This window comes from Panthera pardus, unplaced genomic scaffold (assembly GCF_024362965.1).
Source record: "Panthera pardus isolate Hobbes unplaced genomic scaffold, ASM2436296v1 HiC_scaffold_21, whole genome shotgun sequence".
In the NCBI taxonomy this organism is placed as follows: Eukaryota; Metazoa; Chordata; class Mammalia; order Carnivora; family Felidae; genus Panthera; species Panthera pardus.
This window is the reverse complement of record NW_026526777.1, coordinates 69,760,091-69,780,359: the sequence shown is the minus strand read 5'-3', so window position 1 is coordinate 69,780,359 and position 20,269 is coordinate 69,760,091. Positions and strand designations below refer to the sequence as shown.

The 20,269-nt window shown below is 58.7% G+C and overlaps 1 protein-coding gene across 3 annotated transcripts in view; it reads right to left on the bottom strand.

The window, feature by feature from the left end:
* Positions 1-20,269, bottom strand: part of SUSD4 (sushi domain containing 4) — a 95,024-nt gene that overhangs the window by 39,080 nt on the left and 35,675 nt on the right. For 2 of the 3 annotated variants that reach the window (XM_053909472.1, XM_053909473.1), the window contains exon 3: positions 10,375-10,587. The exons of the other annotated variant lie outside the window; for it this stretch is intronic. In XM_053909472.1, coding sequence (XP_053765447.1) covers positions 10,375-10,587 — 213 coding nt within the window. The remainder of the gene's footprint in view (positions 1-10,374; positions 10,588-20,269) is intronic. 3 annotated transcript variants of the gene reach the window in all.

Here is a 20,269-nt window from a genome sequence, read left to right as displayed (position 1 = left end):
TGCAGGGAGTCAAGTCCGCGGGCACCGAGGGCATGGGGACACTGGCCGACCAGGGAAGGAGCCTCACGGTCTCTCCGCGAGGTGGTCGGTAACACAGAGGGCTCTGAACTCCCGACTACAGGCCCGTGTCCACAGGCAGGGGCCGGGGCACAGACAGGGCATGTGACACACAGGTCACAGGGAACCACAGCCTCCCAGCCTCTGCTCAGAGAGGGGTCACCACGGGGCGCAGTGGAGGACCGACTGCTGGGGGACGGGGCGCCCACCGACCGGAGGGCTGGAGGCTGCAGTCTGAGCTCCCGTAAGCAGGGCTGTGCTGGGACAAAGGACAGAAGTGAAACAGACAAGCTGTAATAAACCCTAAACCACACCTCGACAGGAGCGAATGGCACACAGAGCCACGCTGAATTTTTACCCACGGCGTCTGGTGCCCAGCGTCCCCGCTGAAGAAGTGCGTGTGCCCCAACCAGCCAACGGTACCCGTAAATGGCTACGGACAGTATTTCTGTGGAAACGGATGAGCCAGGATCTTTAGTGTCTGAAAATAATGTAATCTTCATCAGTGCTGGTTTCAAATGGAAAAAGCACAGGTTTTCTATAGCACAAATGCATCCAGCAGGCAGCAAGGATTTTTAAAAGCCGCTATAAAAACACCACTGCCAAGGACTGTGAACACAGGTCCATCAGTATTGATTCTGTCGTGCAGAATGGGGTCAACGATCAAACCCTCCGTAGACAGCGCTCAAGTGGACACTTCGGGGACATAACCGAGAGATTATCAAAGGCTTCCCTCCCAGAAATCAACTTCACCCGCCTGCCGTCACCGAGAGTGAGTCCTGCTTTGGGGCAAAGGATTTAATACCGTCAGCAGATGAAGGAGGGGATATTCAGGCGGTGTTTTGCATTTATACCGAAGAACAGATTAACTGGTCCTAAAGAAGTTAGCACACGGGGGTCCTAAAGAACGGAGCAGAAAAGGAAAAAAGTCTTAAGAATGCGCACCACACGCTAGACTTACTCCCTTTTTAAGTGTTGGTTCCGTGTGAAAACGGATTTGATTCCCTAAAACGCCAACTTCAGACACCAGTGCTCGCCAAAAAGTGCTTCCGGGAACTGAGTTGGTAGCACGCACTCGAGATCCCCCGTTCACGGCCGCGCAGCACAGCCTCTGGGAGTCCTGCTGTGCAGGGCTCTGGGTTTGTTTACACCGGCATCTGTACCGTTTATTTACTCGCCCATCTGTCCCATTCGCTGGCTCGCTCACGCACTCAGCAGCGGGCTGCTGAGTCCCGCTCCGGGTGCTGGGCACAGAGAGACGGTCGGGAACAGCACCTCGTGGCAGCCGTGTGCAGAGCGACCGCTAACAAACGAGCAGATGTGTGAGCTAGAGCGCGACGGGCACGATGGTGGCTCTGACGAGCAGGTGCCAAGGTCACACGGACACTGACCAAGGGCCCCCCGGATTTGGGAAGACAGGACGGGCGCCCTGAGGAGAGGACATCTGTTAAGTACAGCCCAGCGGCAAGAAGGACTCAGTTGTGCGGATCCGGGAGACGGAGGTTTTGGGCACAGGGACCAGCCGGGTGTCGGCGTGTCTGAACCACAGACAGGCCAGACCACACGGCACCTTGCAGATCAGGGCGGGGATCTGGGGTTGGCTTCGTGCGACGTGCAGCTCCCAGAGCTTCTGAAGCACGGCTGTGGCCCGCACACCGAGGGATTACCCGACCCAAAGAGAGGCTCGGTCTTTGCCTCGGGTCCTGGGTCATGACCTCCCTAGTGCCCTCCCTGAGCCGAGCGTGTCCACCGGGAGCCTCTAGGCCACAGCAGACGCTCTGTGCTGACGGTGTGACTGAGGCTGGGGAGCCTGGGTCCCTGTGGATCCACTCGGCCTCTGGGGAGCTGGAGGCCGAGCCCCGTGAGTGGTCAACCAAGCCTGCGTGGCCGAGCCCCAGGGACAACACTGGGCACCGAGGCTCAGGTGAGCTTCCCTGGTGTTAGCATTCACGCACGTTGTCACACGACACTGCGGGGAGAAACGGGCACCGTCCACACCACACCACCGCCAAGGGACAGCCGGGGAACAGGCGCCAGAGGTGAGGTCAAGAGCATTCGCGGCAGCACGGCGGCGCTCCCCTTGGTGTCCACATCAGCAAGCAGATGGTCCTCCGCTGACCACACGCTGCGCCACCTGCCCGTGTCGCTCACGTCACGTGGTCTCCCCACGTGGGCATCTAATTGTCACTGTCCTCACAGAAGAAGGTGAAGGCAGGACAGCAAGACGTTTAGAGACAGAGACCACGTTCACATACTGTTATTATGGTGTGGTGTTATAATTATTCTATTTTTTTAAACGTTTATTTATTTTTGAGACAGAGAGAGACAGAGGGTGAGCAGGGGAGGGGCAGAGAGAGAGGGAGGCACAGAATCGGAAGCAGGCCCCAGGCTCTGAGCCGTCCGCACAGAGCCCGACGCGGGGCTCGAACTCACGGACCGCGAGATCGTGACCTGAGCCGAAGTCGGACGCTCAACCGACTGAGCCACCCAGGCACCCTGCATAATTATTCCATTTTATAATTAATTACTATGTTTATCTCCACCTGTATCTAATTTACACATTACACTTCATCATAGGTGTGTATGTGTAGGAAAAAACAGTGACACAGCGTTTGGTACCATCCACAGTTTCAGGGGTCCATTGGGGTCTTGGAACATGTCCTCCACGGATAAGGGCGGGCCACTTATTTGTAACAGACCCAGTGAGAAAAATCCTGAAGGCCCAGCAACATCAGAATGTTCAAGTTCTGGTCTATTTGTAACAGAACACCCTGCAAATGTACCAACCACAGCTGCACGGAAAACAGCGTAATTTCACAACCGAGTAGAAAAGTCTAACGTAAAATACCTAATGTAGAATTCCACGTATACGAATTCAAAAATAAGGCAAAGGTAAATCGAAGTGGTGCCGTGTCTGGGAATGCGCACGCCTGGGCTGAGTGATAACCAGGACACGAGCTCCTGACCCAGGAGAGGGGCAGCCTGGGGGGGCCGGGGGGCTGTCCACTGTGTGCTAATTCTGTGGGCTGTGGGGTTTCGTGCGCTTTCCTGTAAAGGTTATGTTCTATGAGTTTACACAAACAGCTACGCAATCCAGAGAGAACGAGAAGTTCACTGGGAGTGAGTCCCCCCAGCTGAACTGGGGCCTCCGGCCGGGCAAGCAGGGAGTGCTGGCAGAACTTGGGGACGACTGACTAGGGTGGCACCTAGATTTCCAAACCCATGAACCCTCACCATCTCCCGAAGGCAGAGGCTGCCCCGCCCAGAACACAGACCTACTTTTCTCTCGGTCAACGGTCTCAACCGTTCCACGGGTGAAGGAATTTGACGTCTCTTCCCACCTTCTGGAATGTCGCCTTCACTCTCAGCGACGAGGAGGTGACAGAAAACACCTGTTTCCCAGAGCTGAGCTCGCAGGGACGTGAAAGCAGATGGTCCCCATACCCTCTACCCACCGGCTGCGCCTGGAGTGTCTCCTGAGGACCTGCCGAGTCCAGACGCCTGGGGCACCGCGCGGGGCAGAGGCGCTCCCCGCACGCCCCCGGGGCAGTGCCGTGAACCCCGGCGAAGGCGGCATCAGCACAGCCTCCCCGCGTGGGCTCCGCGCCGGAGGCCCAGGCGGGTCCCCAGCACACGTGGGCTCGGATGGGACTATGGGTGTGGCCCAGCCCTGGCGCCAGGAGAATCAGTCCCCCTGCGGTGGGTGTGGAAGGACTCGGGTGGGAAGCACTCCATTCTTCACAAGCAGCCAACCTAATCTGGGTGGTTTCACCTTCGAGCCCGGGAAAACCTGCTTTCTGGGGAATCCACACCATCTGCCTGGTGCTGGGGGCTCCTGACAATCATGCGCCCTTTGCACTCGGTCTGACCGGGGTACTCTGCGTGAGCAGAGGAACACTGACACTCCCACAAGCCCACCTCCACGCCCTTGCTCAGACCGGGCGGGACCCTGGCGCCCCCGGGACACGGGGACACTTCGGGCAGCTGGCAAGGGCTGTGCCGCTGAGCGAACCTGTCTGTGGTGTCCAGCCGTCACCCTGTAGGGATGATAACGGTCATTTAGGTCACTCATCCCCTCTGTGTCTCCCCACCGTGACCTTATTTGCTCTGGATTTGTTTTTGCTCTCACTTCATGACCACGTTAAGTTGAAATCTTTTTAAGAAAGTAAACCAAACTCACACTGAAGCCACAAGAGACGGGGGAGGGGAGGGGAGGGATGGGGACAGCACAAATGAGAAGGGACAGTGCTCCTGGGGATGGGGGTCCTGGGGGCGGGGACGGGGGTCCAGGGATGGGATGGGGACGGGGATGGGGGTCCCGGGGGCGGGGACGTACACCACTCTGCTTTCCCGCCTGAGGAGACGGCAGTGAGGATGCAGCAACCCGGGGACAAGCAGGTGCCCGTCCCTGTGGACACAGCTGCTGCCGGATGCCCACGCCCAAAGCAACGAGACATTTCCGGTGATGGAAGATGCACACGTGCAGAAAAGGACTGTAAATAAACATTCTTTTTTTTTTTATTTATTTTTTTATTTTTATTTTTTTTATTAAATTTTTTTTTTCAACGTTTTTTTATTTATTTTTTGGGACAGAGAGAGACAGAGCATGAACGGGGGAGGGGCAGAGAGAGAGGGAGACACAGAATCGGAAACAGGCTCCAGGCTCCGAGCCATCGGCCCAGAGCCTGACGCGGGGCTCGAACTCACGGACCGCGAGATCGTGACCTGGCTGAAGTCGGAGGCTTAACCGACTGCGCCACCCAGGCGCCCCTGTAAATAAACATTCTTAGAGCGTCTCTGTCTTGGTGGAGCCCCTGGAGCCGGGGGACATTCGCCCTGACCCAGGGGTGACCGCAGAAGGTGACCCAGAAGGAGCGGGACGCGCTGCTGTTGAACAACGGCTGTGCCCCTGCATTCAAGGGCATGGGGCTTACCCGCCACCCTCACTGGCCACGAGTGAGGCCGCATCTGCTCACTTAAAATTGCTAACATGACGATACTACGTAAACGCACTCTGCACTTGCCCCTGGGAGGCTCGGAGAACCTTGTACCAAACCCTTTGTCTTTTACAGGAGCCCCGGTCAGGTCTCCAGGTGTCAAAGCCCCTTAGCAAGAACTTACACATAGTGCTTGCTGCAGGGATGGCCTGTCCCCCATTCGGTCTGCGGGGAGGGGACACGTGGAGACCCGTGCTCCAGGCCACGTCGGCCACAACCAGAAGATGAGGACAGTGGAGGTGGAAAATGCTGCTGGCAAGTGGGATTCAGCCCCGTGAGCTCCCATCTTCGCCGCCCAGAACAACTGACAGCCTCCTGGAGGACGTTCCAGACCCCGCTCTTTCTCAGGCTCCCTGGGGGCTCTGCAGGAAGAGCACTGAACGAGGAGTCGGACGCTGGTCCCAGTCCCAGTGCCAGCACAGGCGCTCTCTGACCGTACGAGTTCATCTCCCAGGATCTGCCTCACACCAGAGAACGTCGTGTCCTCCCCCCGGGAAAACACTCTGGCACGTCCCGGCATGTGTGGGCCTCAAGCTGTTTTCAGGAGTTTAAAAAAATATGCAGAGAGCTGCTCTCACTCCTCACCTTCCAAGTCCGGAGGCCTGAAGATGTATTCTCAGCAAGTTCTTGAGACGAGGAGCCCACGGCACACACTTTGGGAACCAGGGGCCTGAACGAACAGACACGACGCCTCCCCCAAGGGGCGTGGGTCTGGGGTCAGGAGGACACATGTCACCCGCTCCCCCCTCCCCTGGAGGTCATCATCTCGGGGGCAACGCCTGGATCTGAATCCCGCTCTTGGACTCGCTTCCTGGGAGGCCCCTCTCACCTGCACTTTCTCGTCTGGAAAGTAAGGTCGTAACACCTGCTTCGTGGGGCTAGGTGGGAACCTCAGGAGGCAGTGCACGGTCCCCAGTGCACACGTCGACCCTCCTTAAAACACAGCGCTCTTGGTGGGGAAGGGACGCCCAGGTAACGCGCAGACGTCCAGGTAACGAGCGGGCACCCAGGTAAGGTGCAGGCGCCCAGGTAACAGGTGACGAGCAGACGTCCAGGTAACACGAAGATGCCCAGGTGAGGGGCAGACGCCCAGATGCACAGGTAACACGCAGATGCCCAGGTGTGCACTGGGGGTGGCCGGGTGTGTGCACCTGAGTGACGGGCGTGGGGCAGGTTCCGGGTGCTGATAAAAAGCGCACCAAGCCAATAGGAAAAACAGGAGAGTTTACACGTGCTTTCCAGGGGGTGAATGAGTCCGAATGGCTTCAGCCAAACGCACCTAGAGCCGAAATGTCAGGAAAAGCCACACAAAGACCCAGAAACCCGAAGTTGCTCAGCGTGAGTACTCTCAGCAAACGCCCACCTGAGGGATGCAAACCTTACCCAGATGGCCTAAGGCTGCGGGGGCCCCGCAGACGAGCAGACAAAGCGCATCGGGAGCCCGGCCAGCGTGCAGAGCGTGGGCCCCGGCCTCCCGCCTACAAGGGCCACTAGGCTCCCCTCCCCCCTGGCCATTCCAGGAGTCGTACTCATGGCCAGAAAGGCCCTGGGGGTCTCCGGACAGGGGCGGCACTTTCGGGGCACGTGCACGTGCAGCTCGAACAACGCTTTGTCCCCCACGCACCCCCGCTCCTCCTGGGGCAGAAGGAACCACCCGGCCGGCCACAGGCAGGGTCCCCCCCACGGTCTGGGTCACAGCGCCTCCGCTGGCTGCACCCTTGTCAGGAAGGCGCCCCAGAGGTGCGGTCTGGGCGCCTGCTCGGGACGAGCCCCGTGTGAACCTGTCTGAGACCTGTGACGCCTCATTTGCCGGACGCCCATCTGGTTTGCTCGCTGTGCGTCTGCCTGAGACCGACGTCGGCGTGACCGTGACCATCCACGGAGCCTCTATGGGGACAAGAGAACCGTGTCCGGCCGCACACAGATCACAGCTCCTTTAGCATCTAAACTCCACTGCGTAAACACACACGGGTCCGTCTGCCTCCAAAGCCTCCAGCAGAGAAGCAGCAGGTGGAAAAGAGAAGGTTGTGGTTTTGCACGAGGACCAGCTTGTCTGAACACAGAGCTGCATCCACCCGAAGCTACAAGCTGCCGTCTGACTCTCGTGAATGTCCCAAACGCCCCCCCGGATGAGGGTCCTAAGGGAGGGGGGGCCTGGGCAGAAGGCTGTAGATCGCGGCCTGGTAACCTGGGCTCCCCCAGCCGGGACCTGTGGGCCATTCTCCATCTGAAAACCGCACAGCCGGTGTAACAATGCCAGGGCGCTGAGAGGACTCTGCCCGGCCGTTGTTTCCACGAATACCGGTGGCACGTCCGTTTGGGCCCGGCCGTTGTTTCCACGAATACCGGTGGCATGTCTGTTTGGGCAAGACGCAGGAGGATCCCGCCACCCCCCTCCCCAGCCCCCATGTGCTATCTTCTCATAACCTAAGTAGATTCGAATTACTCTTATTGTAGTCTCATTTGGGTACTGATCTTCTAAACACACCCCTTCCTTACGTGTGCAAACCGTCGTCTGAGTCACAACACTGACCCTGCCCCTGTCAGGGGAGGGACGGCCTCTCCGCGTCCTGGTTTGACACGAGTCCAGTAAGTGCTCGTCAGGTGGCTTCAGGCAAAGTCAGCCTTCACCCCCAGTGAGAACTGGGCGAGGGCTGTTTACCCGCGGGCAGGTGTCCCCCAGCAGACCTGAGCAGAGGCCCAACGGTGGCTCTCACCCTGTCCCCTGGGCTCTGGACTTCCCACATCACCGCCCTGCACCCGTGGGGTGTGTTTTCAGTCCCCTCCACCACACCGCCGCCTCCCCTGCTCCCTGAACAGTGACCGTCCTCAGCTCTGCTTCGGGCCGTGGGGGCTCCGGTCTCTCGGAACCAGCCTGGAGAGGACGTCTCTGCATCTGTAGGGTGGAAGGTCTCAGTGCCGTAAAACTCCACCGGCTACGTGATCAGTCCCATGAGTCCAAACCTGAAACTCGGTCGTTTTCTTGGAGGGAACGATTAAGACTGGAATCGGGGCTGAGGTGGAGCGCGGTGAAGAGTCAGCGGGCATCCGGGCGAGCCAGGGAGGTGCCACCTCGCTTCTGTAGGGCGCTTGTAGCAGGATAACAACGCATTTTCCTGCATCTAAACCTACTTTTCAAAAATCCGCATCTCAGGCAGGACTGGCCGCCAGCGTGACAGCCCGGGAGGGGTCCAGGTGACAGCGACAAGACCAGGGGCTGGACCAGGTCTGTCCCTAAATCGCCATTTAACTCCGGGAAGGCTCTCGGTTTCTCTTTGGGTCCGACAAAAACCAGATCAGAAGCGGGGTTTGGGCCCCACGTTCCTCTGAGTCCCTCCGCCCTGAGCACCAACACCGCCACCTGTAGTAACCACGCGTCCTTGTGAGTGGCCTCCGTGACACGACCTCACAGGGGAAAACCCGCGGCTCCAAGCCTGCTGCCTGCACGTCTGCTATGTGACCGGGACAAAGCCAGTGAACCTCTCTGAGCCTCACCTTCCTAACTGGGGAGGCTGCCCCCTCGAAAGTGCTTCTCAGCGTTGAGGGCTTATCTGAACGCGGTGACTGACCCCTGTTACTACTACCGCCCAAAATTCAGCACCTTGACGCCTGGACGGAGGGAACCGAGGAATTCAGCAGCCCGGCATCCGCACGGCACAGTCCTGGCCGGGGCGGGAGGCCACGCACACCTCAGTGGAGAACGGTTCCGCGTTCTCGCCTCTGTGGGACACCCACGGTGCCCCCGCCCCCGCGGTCCACGAACAGCGACGCACGTCTCCACCGTCGCAGCAGCACAGGACACCCCTTCCCACACGTCTCCCAAAGCCCAAGGTTACCATTATTATTGAGAAATGGCTGCTACTTAGAAAGGTGGTTTCTGTTCTTCCGAACTCTCTGAACCGATCCTGAGAGCACAACACGATGTCTGGACCCTCTGTGGAAAGGGTGGTCTTATTTTCGGCTGTGGAAGGAAAGGCTGGCGGTCCCCGGGGCACCCCAGGAGCACGGCCCTCCCCGTACACCTGGGGCTGTCCACAGCAGACGCTCCTTCCCTTTCTGGAATTACTACAGACTACGTGCTTATGGAGGCCTGGAAAGGGGCCATCTTTTTTTTTTCCCCCAGGACGGAAATACAGAAAGGTCTCCCCATCTCCGGGCAATAACCACGAAGCCCACGTGTCCTCTTTGCCCTCAGATGTTCCTGAGCTTGTCCAGATTTTAAACACTGAGACCGTAGGGCACAGATTTTGGCAGGAAAGTCAGGATTTGCAAACCAAACACACTTTTAATCAGTAGAACCTTATGGAAACCATAGCCTGCACGGGCTGCACGGGAGCAGAAAATCTGAATGTACAGGGTGCCTGGGTGGCTCAAGGAGGCGTCCAACTCCTCGTTTCGGCTCAGGTCATGATCTCAGGGTTCAGAGCCTGCTTGGGATTCTCTCTGTAGGGGGGTCTGTTTCTCTTCTGTTCCGTTTATTCGTCAGGTTTGCTCTTTGGAATCCACACGGAGGTGAAATCACGCAGTATTCGTCTTTCTCTGACTTATTTCACCCTAATTCTTTGCGCTAATTTTTTCTCTTTAAAAAAACAAAAACAAAAACAAAAAACCTTGAAATTCAAAGCCAGGGCAGGGCGAACTCTGGGGGCAGGCTGCAGTCCCCAGGAGGGCTGAGCCGGTGCCCCGTCAAGGCCTCCCCAAGTCAGCTATGGAGAGACGTTCACAAGAAGGATCTCGGCTCCTTCAGAGTACCAGCCCGCATGCCGCGGTGACAGCTCCGTGCTAAACCAAAATCAACGACGGACACTGAACCGAGAGACCCAGGCTCTGCCGGCCTCAGACACACAAACCGCATCGCGCCTCCCCAACCAGCTGCACCCAGGGCTCCCTTCTGGACCCTACGCACCTACAAGCAAAGCCGTCTCGACCAGCAGGCGTGGGCTGGCGCGAACGGTAAGTGATTGCCGCGTCTCAAGCAGGATACTTGCCAGAAACAAACGCCCGCCAGGTCGGCTGGCCCTGCGGTGCTCCCTCCTTACGTGGCTCGTGTCCAAAACGTGCGTCTCCGTATGGACCGAGGCTGCGCACAGTGAGCGGCTCTAACATTCTCCCAGCCGCTCGCTCACACGGACGAAAACGGTGACGAGTGGGGTTGGAACTGGGGCAGAGGAGGAACACGGTCCCTCCTGCCACGGGGGCGAATTCATCCCGGGCCCCAGCCCTGGCCACACCGCCTTCCCATCCGCATGCAGGCTGGGCCGGATGGCGCGGCCCGGGGTATCGGCCTGCCCGGACGGGGCGGGCAGGGCGCGCACTTTACCTTCTCGCGCACAGACGGGCTTATCGCTGGGGATCCAGCCGAGGGTGCCGTTAGGGTGTCGCACGCACAGTCTCTTTGTGGAGCCCTTCAGCTTGAACCCATCTTCACAGTGAAACTGGGTGACAGAGCTCTCAGGGAACAGCCCTCCGCTGGGCGTCCTGAAGCCGTTCTCGGGGACGCCTGGGTCCGTGCACGCCTGAAGGCCATCGAACCCTACATTGACAGAGAGAAGAAAAGGTGCCTCTGAATGCATCCCCCGGACGCCGAGGGCCTGCCCACGTCAGGGACAGACACTGTCATTCCACACGCCGTGGCCACACGGGTACACAGCACGAGAGACGAGAATAGAAGCCCTCTCTGTGACTCGGGACGGTACTGGCGGGAGTCCTCGTGACCGACCCCACCCTTTGTGGAGGCTGGAGGAGCTGAAGCCACAGAGCAAAGACGGGAAGGAGGTGGTGGAACCTGAGCCAGGCCCTGCAGGACATACTGACGACACTCCAGGGACAGAACAACGCTGTCGGGGAGGCCGGGATGGCGTCCTGGCAGGGTTGGCCTGAGCAGTGAACGCCCCTTCCCCTCCCCTCCCCGCCCCTTGCCCTTTGCTCCTTCCCTTGTGCCAGGCCTCCTGGAGGCTCCCTGAGGTCCTGGTGGCTTCCTAACCCATGAGACCAGCCCTGCAGGGAACAGTGTGGGGAACAGCACGGTCCATGCTGAGCTGTGAGCCCTTCATCTTTGTGGCCCACAGTCCACCTCGGTCCTGCACAGAAAGAGCTACCCAGACGTTTGAAGAATGAATGAACCGTGTTGGGGAAGGGAAGCATACTGAGGTGACCCTGGAGGGCCGGGTCAAGCGAGGAGGCAGTGGGCGGGTGTCCGGGGGTCTGCAGATGTTATAGCTGGAGGGAGAGCCTGCGCAGGTGTCAGAGCAGAGGGGAAACCTGGCAGGTGCCCGCAGGGAGGGCAGCACAGTGTCCTTAAGTGATGGGGTCCTGTCTTCACTTGGAAGGAAAGCACACAGTCGGGCACCTCAAAGTATTGCTCAGGTCGACTGCCTGCAGTCCAACAGCCCCAGGCGGCCAGGGAGGGGTGGCAAGGGGCAGGCGAGGGCCTGGTGAGCAGCTGCCCGCCAGCCAGGGGGGATGGGCCTCTGGGTCGCTGTGGGGTGGGGGTGTCCTGTCCAGGGGGACCTTCAGCGCATGAAGGAAGCAGAGAGCAGGAGGCAGAGCGGGAGCCGAGGGCGGGGCGGGAGGCGGAGCCACAGTGGGAGGTGGAATTGGGGGCGGAGTCAGGAGCGGAGCAGGAGGCGAAATCGGAAGGCAGGCAAGCAGTGAGAGGCAGGGTTGTGGGGCGGGGTGGGAGGTGGAGCTGGGAGGGGCGGGAGGAGGAGGAGCCAGAGCAGGGGGCGGAGCTGGAAGGAAGAGCTGGCGTGGGAGGCAGAGCCAGGGGCGGGCCAAGGGGGAGGAGCCAGTGCCGAGGTGCAGGGGGTGGGGTGGAGAGAGGGGAGGCGGAGCCGGAAGGCAGAGCCGGAGTGGGAGGCGGAACCAGAGCTGGGTGGGGGGCGGGAGGAGGAGCTGGAGCAGGGGGCGTGGCGGGAGGTGGAGCCAGAAGGGGCGTGGCGGGAGGTGGAGCCAGAAGGGGCGGGGCGGGAGGTGGAGCCAGGGGCAGGGCAGGAGGCAGAGAGGACAGCTGAGGGAGCCCAGGGCTTGGTTGCCAGGGGAGGGGGGGGCAGCGGGGTGTCACCGCAGGAACAGAGTCCTGTGCTGTTAGCTGCAGCTGGCACACGATGTGACATTAGTGTTGGGTGCACAATACGGTGAGCCCGCAGTGTGCATGTGATGCTGTGGTCACATGAGCGGAGCTGCCGTCGTCACCACACACCTTCACCACACATCACTGTGACAGCACAGCTGACCGTACTCACAGTGCTGTGACTGTTCTCCCCGGACCCGCTCTCCCCGTGCTGCTCCCTGCACCCTCCTCCTCCCGCAACCACATGTGTGCTCTGCACCGTTTGTGTTTTAGATTCCACGAAATCCTAGAGTATTTGTTTCTCTTTGTGATTTATTTCACTGAGCATAACACCCTCAAGGTCCATTTATGTTGTCACAAATGGCAAGATTTCATTCTTTTTGTGGCTGCGTAATATTCCGTTGTGTGTATACCACTTCTTTGTCCATTCATCGGTCAGTGGACACTGGGGCTGTTTGTAGCTTGACGATCGTAAATAACCCTGCAATAAACACCAGGGTGCGAGTGTCCTTCTGAATTAGTGTTTTCATCTTCTATGGGTGAATCCTTAGTAGTAGAGGTACCGGATTACATGGCATTTCTATTTTTAATTTCTTGAGGCACCTCCATCCACACTGCTCTCCAGAGTGGCTGCACCAGTTTGCATTCCCACCACCAGTGCACAAGGGGTCCCCTTTCTCCACATCCTCGCCGACACCTGTTGTTTCTTGCGTTGTTGATTTGAGCCATTCTGACAGGTGTGAGGCGGCAGCTCATCGAGGCCTGACTTGCATTTCCCTGGGGATGAGTGATGTTGAGCATCTTTTCATCCATCTGTTGGTCATCGGGATGTCTTCTTTGGAGAAATGTCTGTTCATGTCCTCTGCTCATTTTTTAATTGGATTGTTTGGGTTTTGTTGTTTTTTTTTTTTTTTTTTTTTTTGGTGTTATGTGAGTTCCTCATATACTTTGGATATTAACCCCAGGGACTGAGAGCTTGAACAAAGGGATAATGGGGACCAGACCCGTGTCTCTGAACGACTTCTCCTCACCCAGGCAGAGGACAGGCTTGCACAGACTAGGCAGGAGGCAGGAAGACCATCAGAAATAACTCCCAAGTACCAGGTTATGTCAGGATCCAGGGACAGTTTGTGAAAGGCAGACTCATGGATCCCGGTGCTCTCAGGGTGGGGGGCAAAGGGCTGTGCTTCTGGAAAGCTCTCCAAATGGCTCTGAGGCAGCCAGTCCAGCTCCTGGGAGGGCCAGCAATTGAGGCATGTGGAGTCTCAAGCTACTGCAGCAGTCGTGGCGAGAAATGACAGGCCAGAAGAGGCAGGAGTGGCGCAGAGAGGCCGCAGGAGATACTACGGACGCAGAAGCGCAAATTCAGGGACGGAAGGGATGGCAGCAGGGGTGAGGGGAACGAGTTAAGGGAGGCATCTAGGATGGTCCCAGGTTCTGGCGCTGAGCCTGCATGCAGGGGGACGGGACACGGTGAAAACCACCTGGGGCCAAAGGGGGGTGCGGGGAGTCTGGGTCTGGAGACACCCAGGCAAGGTGGGGGTGACCAGCCGGAGGAGCAAGTCTGAGCCGCATGTCTGCGCACAGACGGCAGCTGGAAGCACAGCTGGGTGGCCTCCTGGGAACAGACGGTGAGAGGAAGCCACGTGGCACACGGCTGAGACAGCGGCACCCACGAAGGCCAGGAGGACACAGGAAGGCAGGCAGGCGGCTGGGCAAGGGCAGGAGACACACCGGGCACGGGGGCGCGCCCAGGCTGGAAGGGACTGCAGAAAGGAAGGGACTGCTGGAAGGGTGCAGACAGCCCGGGCTTGTCCTCCAAGGCACTCAGCGTACACGGCAGAACGCGGCTGAAGCCATCCCGGGTCATCCCGCGGCTGAAGCATTAGGGTCACGGGAGGGGCTTTCCTATTATTATTGTATTAAGATCTTAAAATCAAAGAGATCTGAGCCTGTCTCCACGCAGCAGGGAGAAAGAAAGTCCACAGATGAGGGACGGGGAGGCGCAGGGGAGGGGGTCCAGCCCTGTGGGGGGGAGGGGGGCTCATCTTCCACTGAGGCAGGAAGGGGGTCTCCCGGAAAACCCACTGAGGGAAGGATGGTCCCCAAAACGTGTCCACCCTCCAGGACTGGCTTCAGGGGTGCCTCCCCGGGAACCATCCCTCCGCCTTCAGAGTCTGACCAGGAGCCTCTCTTCCCATCAGGGAACCTGTGCCCACCTCTCCTAGAGTCCTCCTCACCCTGGCAGCGTTGTGGTCTACCTCACGTCCTCCCCCGCTGCGCTGTGAACTTCTGGGTCGGTGGGGGGGGCGGGGAGGGGAGGCTGTGTCTTATTCTTCACCTCCTCAGCCCCCGGCATGTTGTGTAGTAAGGGGCATTCCACAGGTGCTGCTAATGGAGGAGGGAGAGAGGGAGGGAGGGAGGGGAGATGGATGGGTGATGGGTGGGTGAATGATGGATGGATGGATGGATGATGGATGGATGGCTGGAAGAGGTATTCCGCGGGTGAGGTGGGCGTGAAGGGCTCTCCCCCAGCACAGACCCCTTCTCTCCTAACACCCTCCCGGCCCCTCCTTTCTCCCAACCCGCGTGGACGGAGTTCCTTACTTCCTGATGACCTTCCTCCCACCTGCACCTGCACACACCTCCCCCTTCGTGCCTCTGCAGTGTAGGGCCAGAGCGGGTGGGGATGTGGCTGAGCCACATGTTTCCCTCACACCCACTAACCAGGGAGCCACACCGACTGCCCGTCATAGGCACCGACCCCTCGGCCCGGCACACCTCCCTGCCCCAGCCAGGAAGCCGCTGTCTCTGAGAAAAGGACAGATCCCCCAGGGGAGAGCTGAGCATCCGTGATCCGTCAGAAGGACTCCTGCTCTCGTAATTAATGAGAGAACCATGCTGCGAGGACGCAGTTTCCTCACGGGCCCGGTTCTGTGCTCTCCTTACTAATCCTTCCCTTCAAAAACCGCCGCCCTGTCCGCTGCCTCCCAGGGACCAGCCGCTGCGTCGCTCCGTTTCCAACGGTCTGAGGATCAGGACGCCGCTGGACGGGCCCAGCCGCCGACACAGAGGAGGGAGTGAGAACAGGTGAAGGGACCGAGGTCGGAGGACGGGATGGCGTAAGAGACCATTCTTCATCCGGACCACTGACCCCACCGAGCCAGACGGTCGCCTCTCACGGCCTGCCAGAGCTCGAGACGCCACTTTCCAAAGTACCCCCGGCAGGTCGGTCCCCAGCCGGGGCTGCTTCTCCACAGAGCCGTCCTCTGCAACGTGGGGGTCAGCCCACCGGACGCACACCCACTGGGGACGGGGGGGCCTGCCCGGAGGGTCCTGGCAGCCTGCCGTCCGGGCTTCAAATCCTGCGGATGCTTTGGAAGTGAGCGGCCACAGCTTAGGCGGGAGGAGAGAGCTCCCGGGTGATTTCTGATATGTTTCTTTTGGGGGAAAGACAGAAAAGGGTACTTTCCTTTTTAACAAGCCCTGGGAGGTAGTACCTCCTGGCCATTCCTCCTAAATCCAATTCAGAACGTGGCGTGTACGCACAAGGGACAGTCCGTGTGACGGTCCACCTTATGGGTCAACGTGACCAGGCCACGGCACCCAGACATCTGGTCACACGGTCCTCTGGATGAGATCACCACGTGAGTGGGTAGACTGAGTACAGCGGACGGCCCTCCCTGACGTGGGTGGGCCTCATCTAATCTACTGACGGCCCGAATAGAACAAAAGGTTGAGTAAGAGAGAAGTCTCTCTGCCAGACATCGTCAGGCTGGCGCGTTGACCTCCTCCTGCCGTCAGACTCATCCTCAGACCAGAGCTCACGTCATCGGCCCCCACTGGGTGACCAGGTTGCCAGGTAGATCTTGAACCTCCCAGCCCGCACACCCGCGTGAACCAGTTCCTTATAGAGTGTGTGCATGTGTGCGTGTGAGTGCGCATGTGTGCGTGCACGCACGTGTGTGAGAGAGCAGGGGGGAGTAGGGAGAGCCCTCTCCTCCTGGCCCCGTTCCCTCCCGGGGTCCCAGGCTCGTGCCATCTTCCTAAAGGACTCGGACACTTTAAGGACGTGAACGACAGGAGAGCCAGTCGACCCCTCGTCCCAGGGGACATTGTTTCTCTCCAGAGCCGAGTCCCAGGAAGCAGCCTGGTGGGCAGTCCCGGCCTGTGACAGCCCCCGGTCCGGCGTCCCCTCCACTGGCACTGATGTCCCTGCCCAGCGCTGTGGCCCCAGGAAACGTCCAGAAAGCTCTGTACTTGGTGCCCTGGCCCTCGGGGGAACAGGAGGAAAGATCTCCTCCTTCCCTTTTCTTCCAGCCGCAAGTTAGCAGCAGGCCCCGAGGGTCCTTCACATACAAAGACATGCATCAAAACCCCGGGTTCACGGGGGTCCTGACTTCCCGTCTGGCTACTTTGGAGTCAACCCACCAGGCAGTTTAGCCGTGAGCACCCTAAGAAGTCCAGAAAGAACCCTAAAACCAAAAGAGGCGTGAAAAGCAATCTTTGGGCTTTATCATAACTGAAAAGTCATGTTGGAGGAAGGAGGACTGTATCCAATGCAGCCAAATCAATTTAGAACCGGGGCCGGCTCTATCCCTCTGTAAACTGCTGTGTGAGTCTTTGCAGGAAGATACAGAATACAGACACAAAAATTGATTTTTTATGCATTCGCTTAGTGAGAGGATCTGGGGCCAGCGAGGAAAGGGCGTCCCCGCTGAAGTTTAAACAGATGCGCCTGCACGTTTGCAGTTGAATCCAGAGCAGCACCGAGCCCAGCCCCCAGCACCCCCGTCAGTGTCACTGGTGGGCATGAGACCCCCCAGGGGTCGGGGTCAGAGCCCTGGTGTCTGGGGTGGGGGGGGGGGATGCTGGGCTGGGGGCAGAGGCTGGAACCACACCCGGGCTCGGGGTCCCGGCCCCCATGCACCCCCCCACAGCCCCTTCCACGCCAGCCACCCCCACGGCCGCCCACGGGGCCTCTCCTGGCTCACGTCTTCACGACTCTGCAAAGTCTTTGAGGGAAAGGACGTTCGTGAACGTGTTTGGGTCTCCACAGCTGTCCGGACAGGACAGAGCAAACAGCAGTGGTGAACTGTTAGTGCCTCAGTGGGACACAACCCTCGTGGTCCCACAGCACTGACACGTCCCGGTGCACGGTGCGGGCGAGATGCGTCACCCACAACACCCGGACCCCGGCGAGCCGGTCACCGAGCTCCCACTGACCACAGCATGGCGGGTGCCGCACTCGGGCGCCGAAGCCTTCTCCCGGGGAGGCCGCGGCCGGGGCCCGGCGAGCGGCTCCTGAGGCGGAACTGGCCCTGGACAGCACGGGACACTTGTCCTCAGAGACGAGGGTAAAGGCGGGAAGGTCGCGGGCCCCGGGAGTCCCTCTCCGCACCACGAGGACGTTCCTCCGTCGGTCTGAACAGACCCGGCTTCGCCTGGGCCGAATCCGCTCTCTCTGCGGACAGGGTTTCTCTGAGAGCATCTCACAGGAGAACGAACGCCTCTTCACCAGAAGGGAAAACCTTCACCCCGTCCTACTCTGAAGACCCTGGAGGTTGGGTGGCCCGGCCCGTGGAGCCAGAAGCCAGGCAGGCCCTGAGACCGCGGCGAGGCCCGTCTGACCGCCCGCTCACCGCGCCTTCCGCCCCTGGAGCTCCGCCGCCTCCGAGATCCTTTGCCCTCAGAGTGACCTTCGCTTACCTTTTTAGTTTATTTTTATTTACTTGAGAGGGAGAGGGAGGGAGGGAGCGGGCGAGCGAGCGGGAAGTGGCAGAGGGAGAGGGAGACGGAGTCCCAGGAAGGCTGCGCTGTCAGCGCCGAGCCTGTCGCCCGGCTCCACCTCACACCCGTGAGCTCACGACCTGAGCCGAGACCAGCAGTCAGGCGTTTCGCGGACTGAGCCCCCCGGGCGCCCCTTAGCTCATCTCCTGAGCGAGCGCGTGGACCGACAGCCTGTCGGATCCCGGAAGCACAGGAACTGGCGGTGTGTGTGCAGCAACAGAAGAGCAACACGGAAGAGACGACACGAAGCAAAACCGGCCGGCAGACGGACCAACCCCCGACACCAGCGTCCGCGCACACAGCGCTCCAGGTCGATGACACGGAGCCGCCTGGCACGCCGGAAGCTTCCGGCCACCGCACAGCCACCCGGACGTCGTCTTCACATCCTGGCGGCCTGTCCTGGGCGAGGTCGAGCTCGAACACGCACAGGATCCCGGCCCCGACGACAGACAGTCCGGGGGCCGCCGGACACGTGCCGGGAAAGGCTGGAAGGACCAGGCAAGGTGGCCCCCGGCGGCCACGGATGCCTCCGCTCACCGGGAGGGAGGAGGCCGGCCCGTCCCAGGCCCGCCCTCCCCTGCAGAAGCCAGGGTGGGCCACGGAAGGCCCTCGCAGGACTTAGAGGAGGTCTCAGAGTCAGAACTCGGTAGAAATGGCAACCTAACACTGTCACAGTTACAATTAAAGTCTACGGGAAAACGTAATTCGCTTTATAAAAGTTGATTCGTGACCCGCATTTCCCTCACAAGATCGTCATTAAGTGGTTCTTGACCCTCTCTGTTCCAGTCGAAACAATCTCCGTGTTTGATGGCATTTCAGCTCTTTGTTTTTAAAAAGAAAAGGGAAGAAGGAGAAAAGGGGATTGCTATAATCTATTTATATGCTGAAGCATCGCACAGCGCTGGGCACTGGGAGAAATTCACTCCACAAACCACCGAGCCCAGGCCCCCTGAAGAGTGAGCTGACATCCAGGACTGTCAGAAGCGGTTGAGCTGCATGTTGTGGCCTTACGGTATGACGAGACCTATTTGAAGGGTCACAACGGGCACTTTTTGGAAATGAAATAGAAAGGAAAAGTCAGAGTGGCTCTCACAGGGTAAACGGGAGGACCGTTTCGTGTGGTTTCATTAGCTGTTAGTCTGCAATGTAAAATACATCTGTTTCAGCGGTTCACAGTCAAACAGGTTTAAAAAACACTGCTCTAAATACACCCTGCCCTGTCATTCTATTGAAAACATACAGTTGCTTCAAATGACATAGTTGATGCCTAAGGGCACAGGTTGTGGGGTGAGACTGTGTGCTTTGAATCCTGACTTTGCCATTTTCTAGCTGTGTGATCTTGGCCAAGTTACCTAACCTCTCTGTGTTTCTTCATATGTAACGTGGCTATTATAAGTGCCTACTTCTAGGGCTATTGTGTAATTTAGATGAGGCATAGACATAAAGCAATGACTAGCACACGGCAAGTGCATAATAAGTGAAGGTAAGCTGTTACATTAATATTCAACCACTTCCCTAAAGAACAAAAACATAGAGCTTCATAAAATGGTAACCTCCTGATTTCCTAGAACCACCTTAATTTCCAAAAATATTCAAGATTGTTTCCTACGATGCTCTAGGATTAAGAGTCTTTGTAAATGACTGTTGGGCATGAGCACAACAGTCCTGCCCTTGGCCCAACGGGTGAGCCTTAAACAGGCAGACTCTGACTTCTGTAAATTAGGAGCCGAGCCTGGAGGGGAGAGCTGTGGCCGGCGCTCTGGGCACTGACCTCTGTTCTGGAGCCAGCAGCCGGTTCCTGGGGAGGCCCGTCCGGTGCTGTCCCCTCTGCCCAGCGCTGTCCCCTCCCCCTGGCACAAGGACAGCCACATTCCTGGGGACCTGAGAGTCCAACCAAAACCACACAGAAAACACGGAGAAAGCACTCAGAGCAAACGAACAGGTTTAAGACAAATTTTCAGACACGACACACAACCAACAATTCAACAAAGCAAACCAAAGGCTTCTAAGTTAATTGTGTTTGTGAATGTGGGGCTGTGTCACTCCATAATTCAGCATGTTATCACTTTACAGATTTAAGAGGTATCCGGAAAAAACCATTACTAATTAGGCTAAACAGATTTCTCACTGGAGAGGCAGGATCCCCGCCCACCCCCAGCGCACCCCAGGAAACACAGCGAAGATGCCAGAAAGCAAGACCCGGCACGTTGCTGTGGCCCGGTGTCTGCGTCCCAACGGCCCACACGCTATTGTTACAGCAGAGTGACATCAAGCAGACCCCACCGACACCGACTTTCCTGGGGCCACGCAATGACGTCCACACAGCACCCACCCACATTGGGGCCACGGCCTG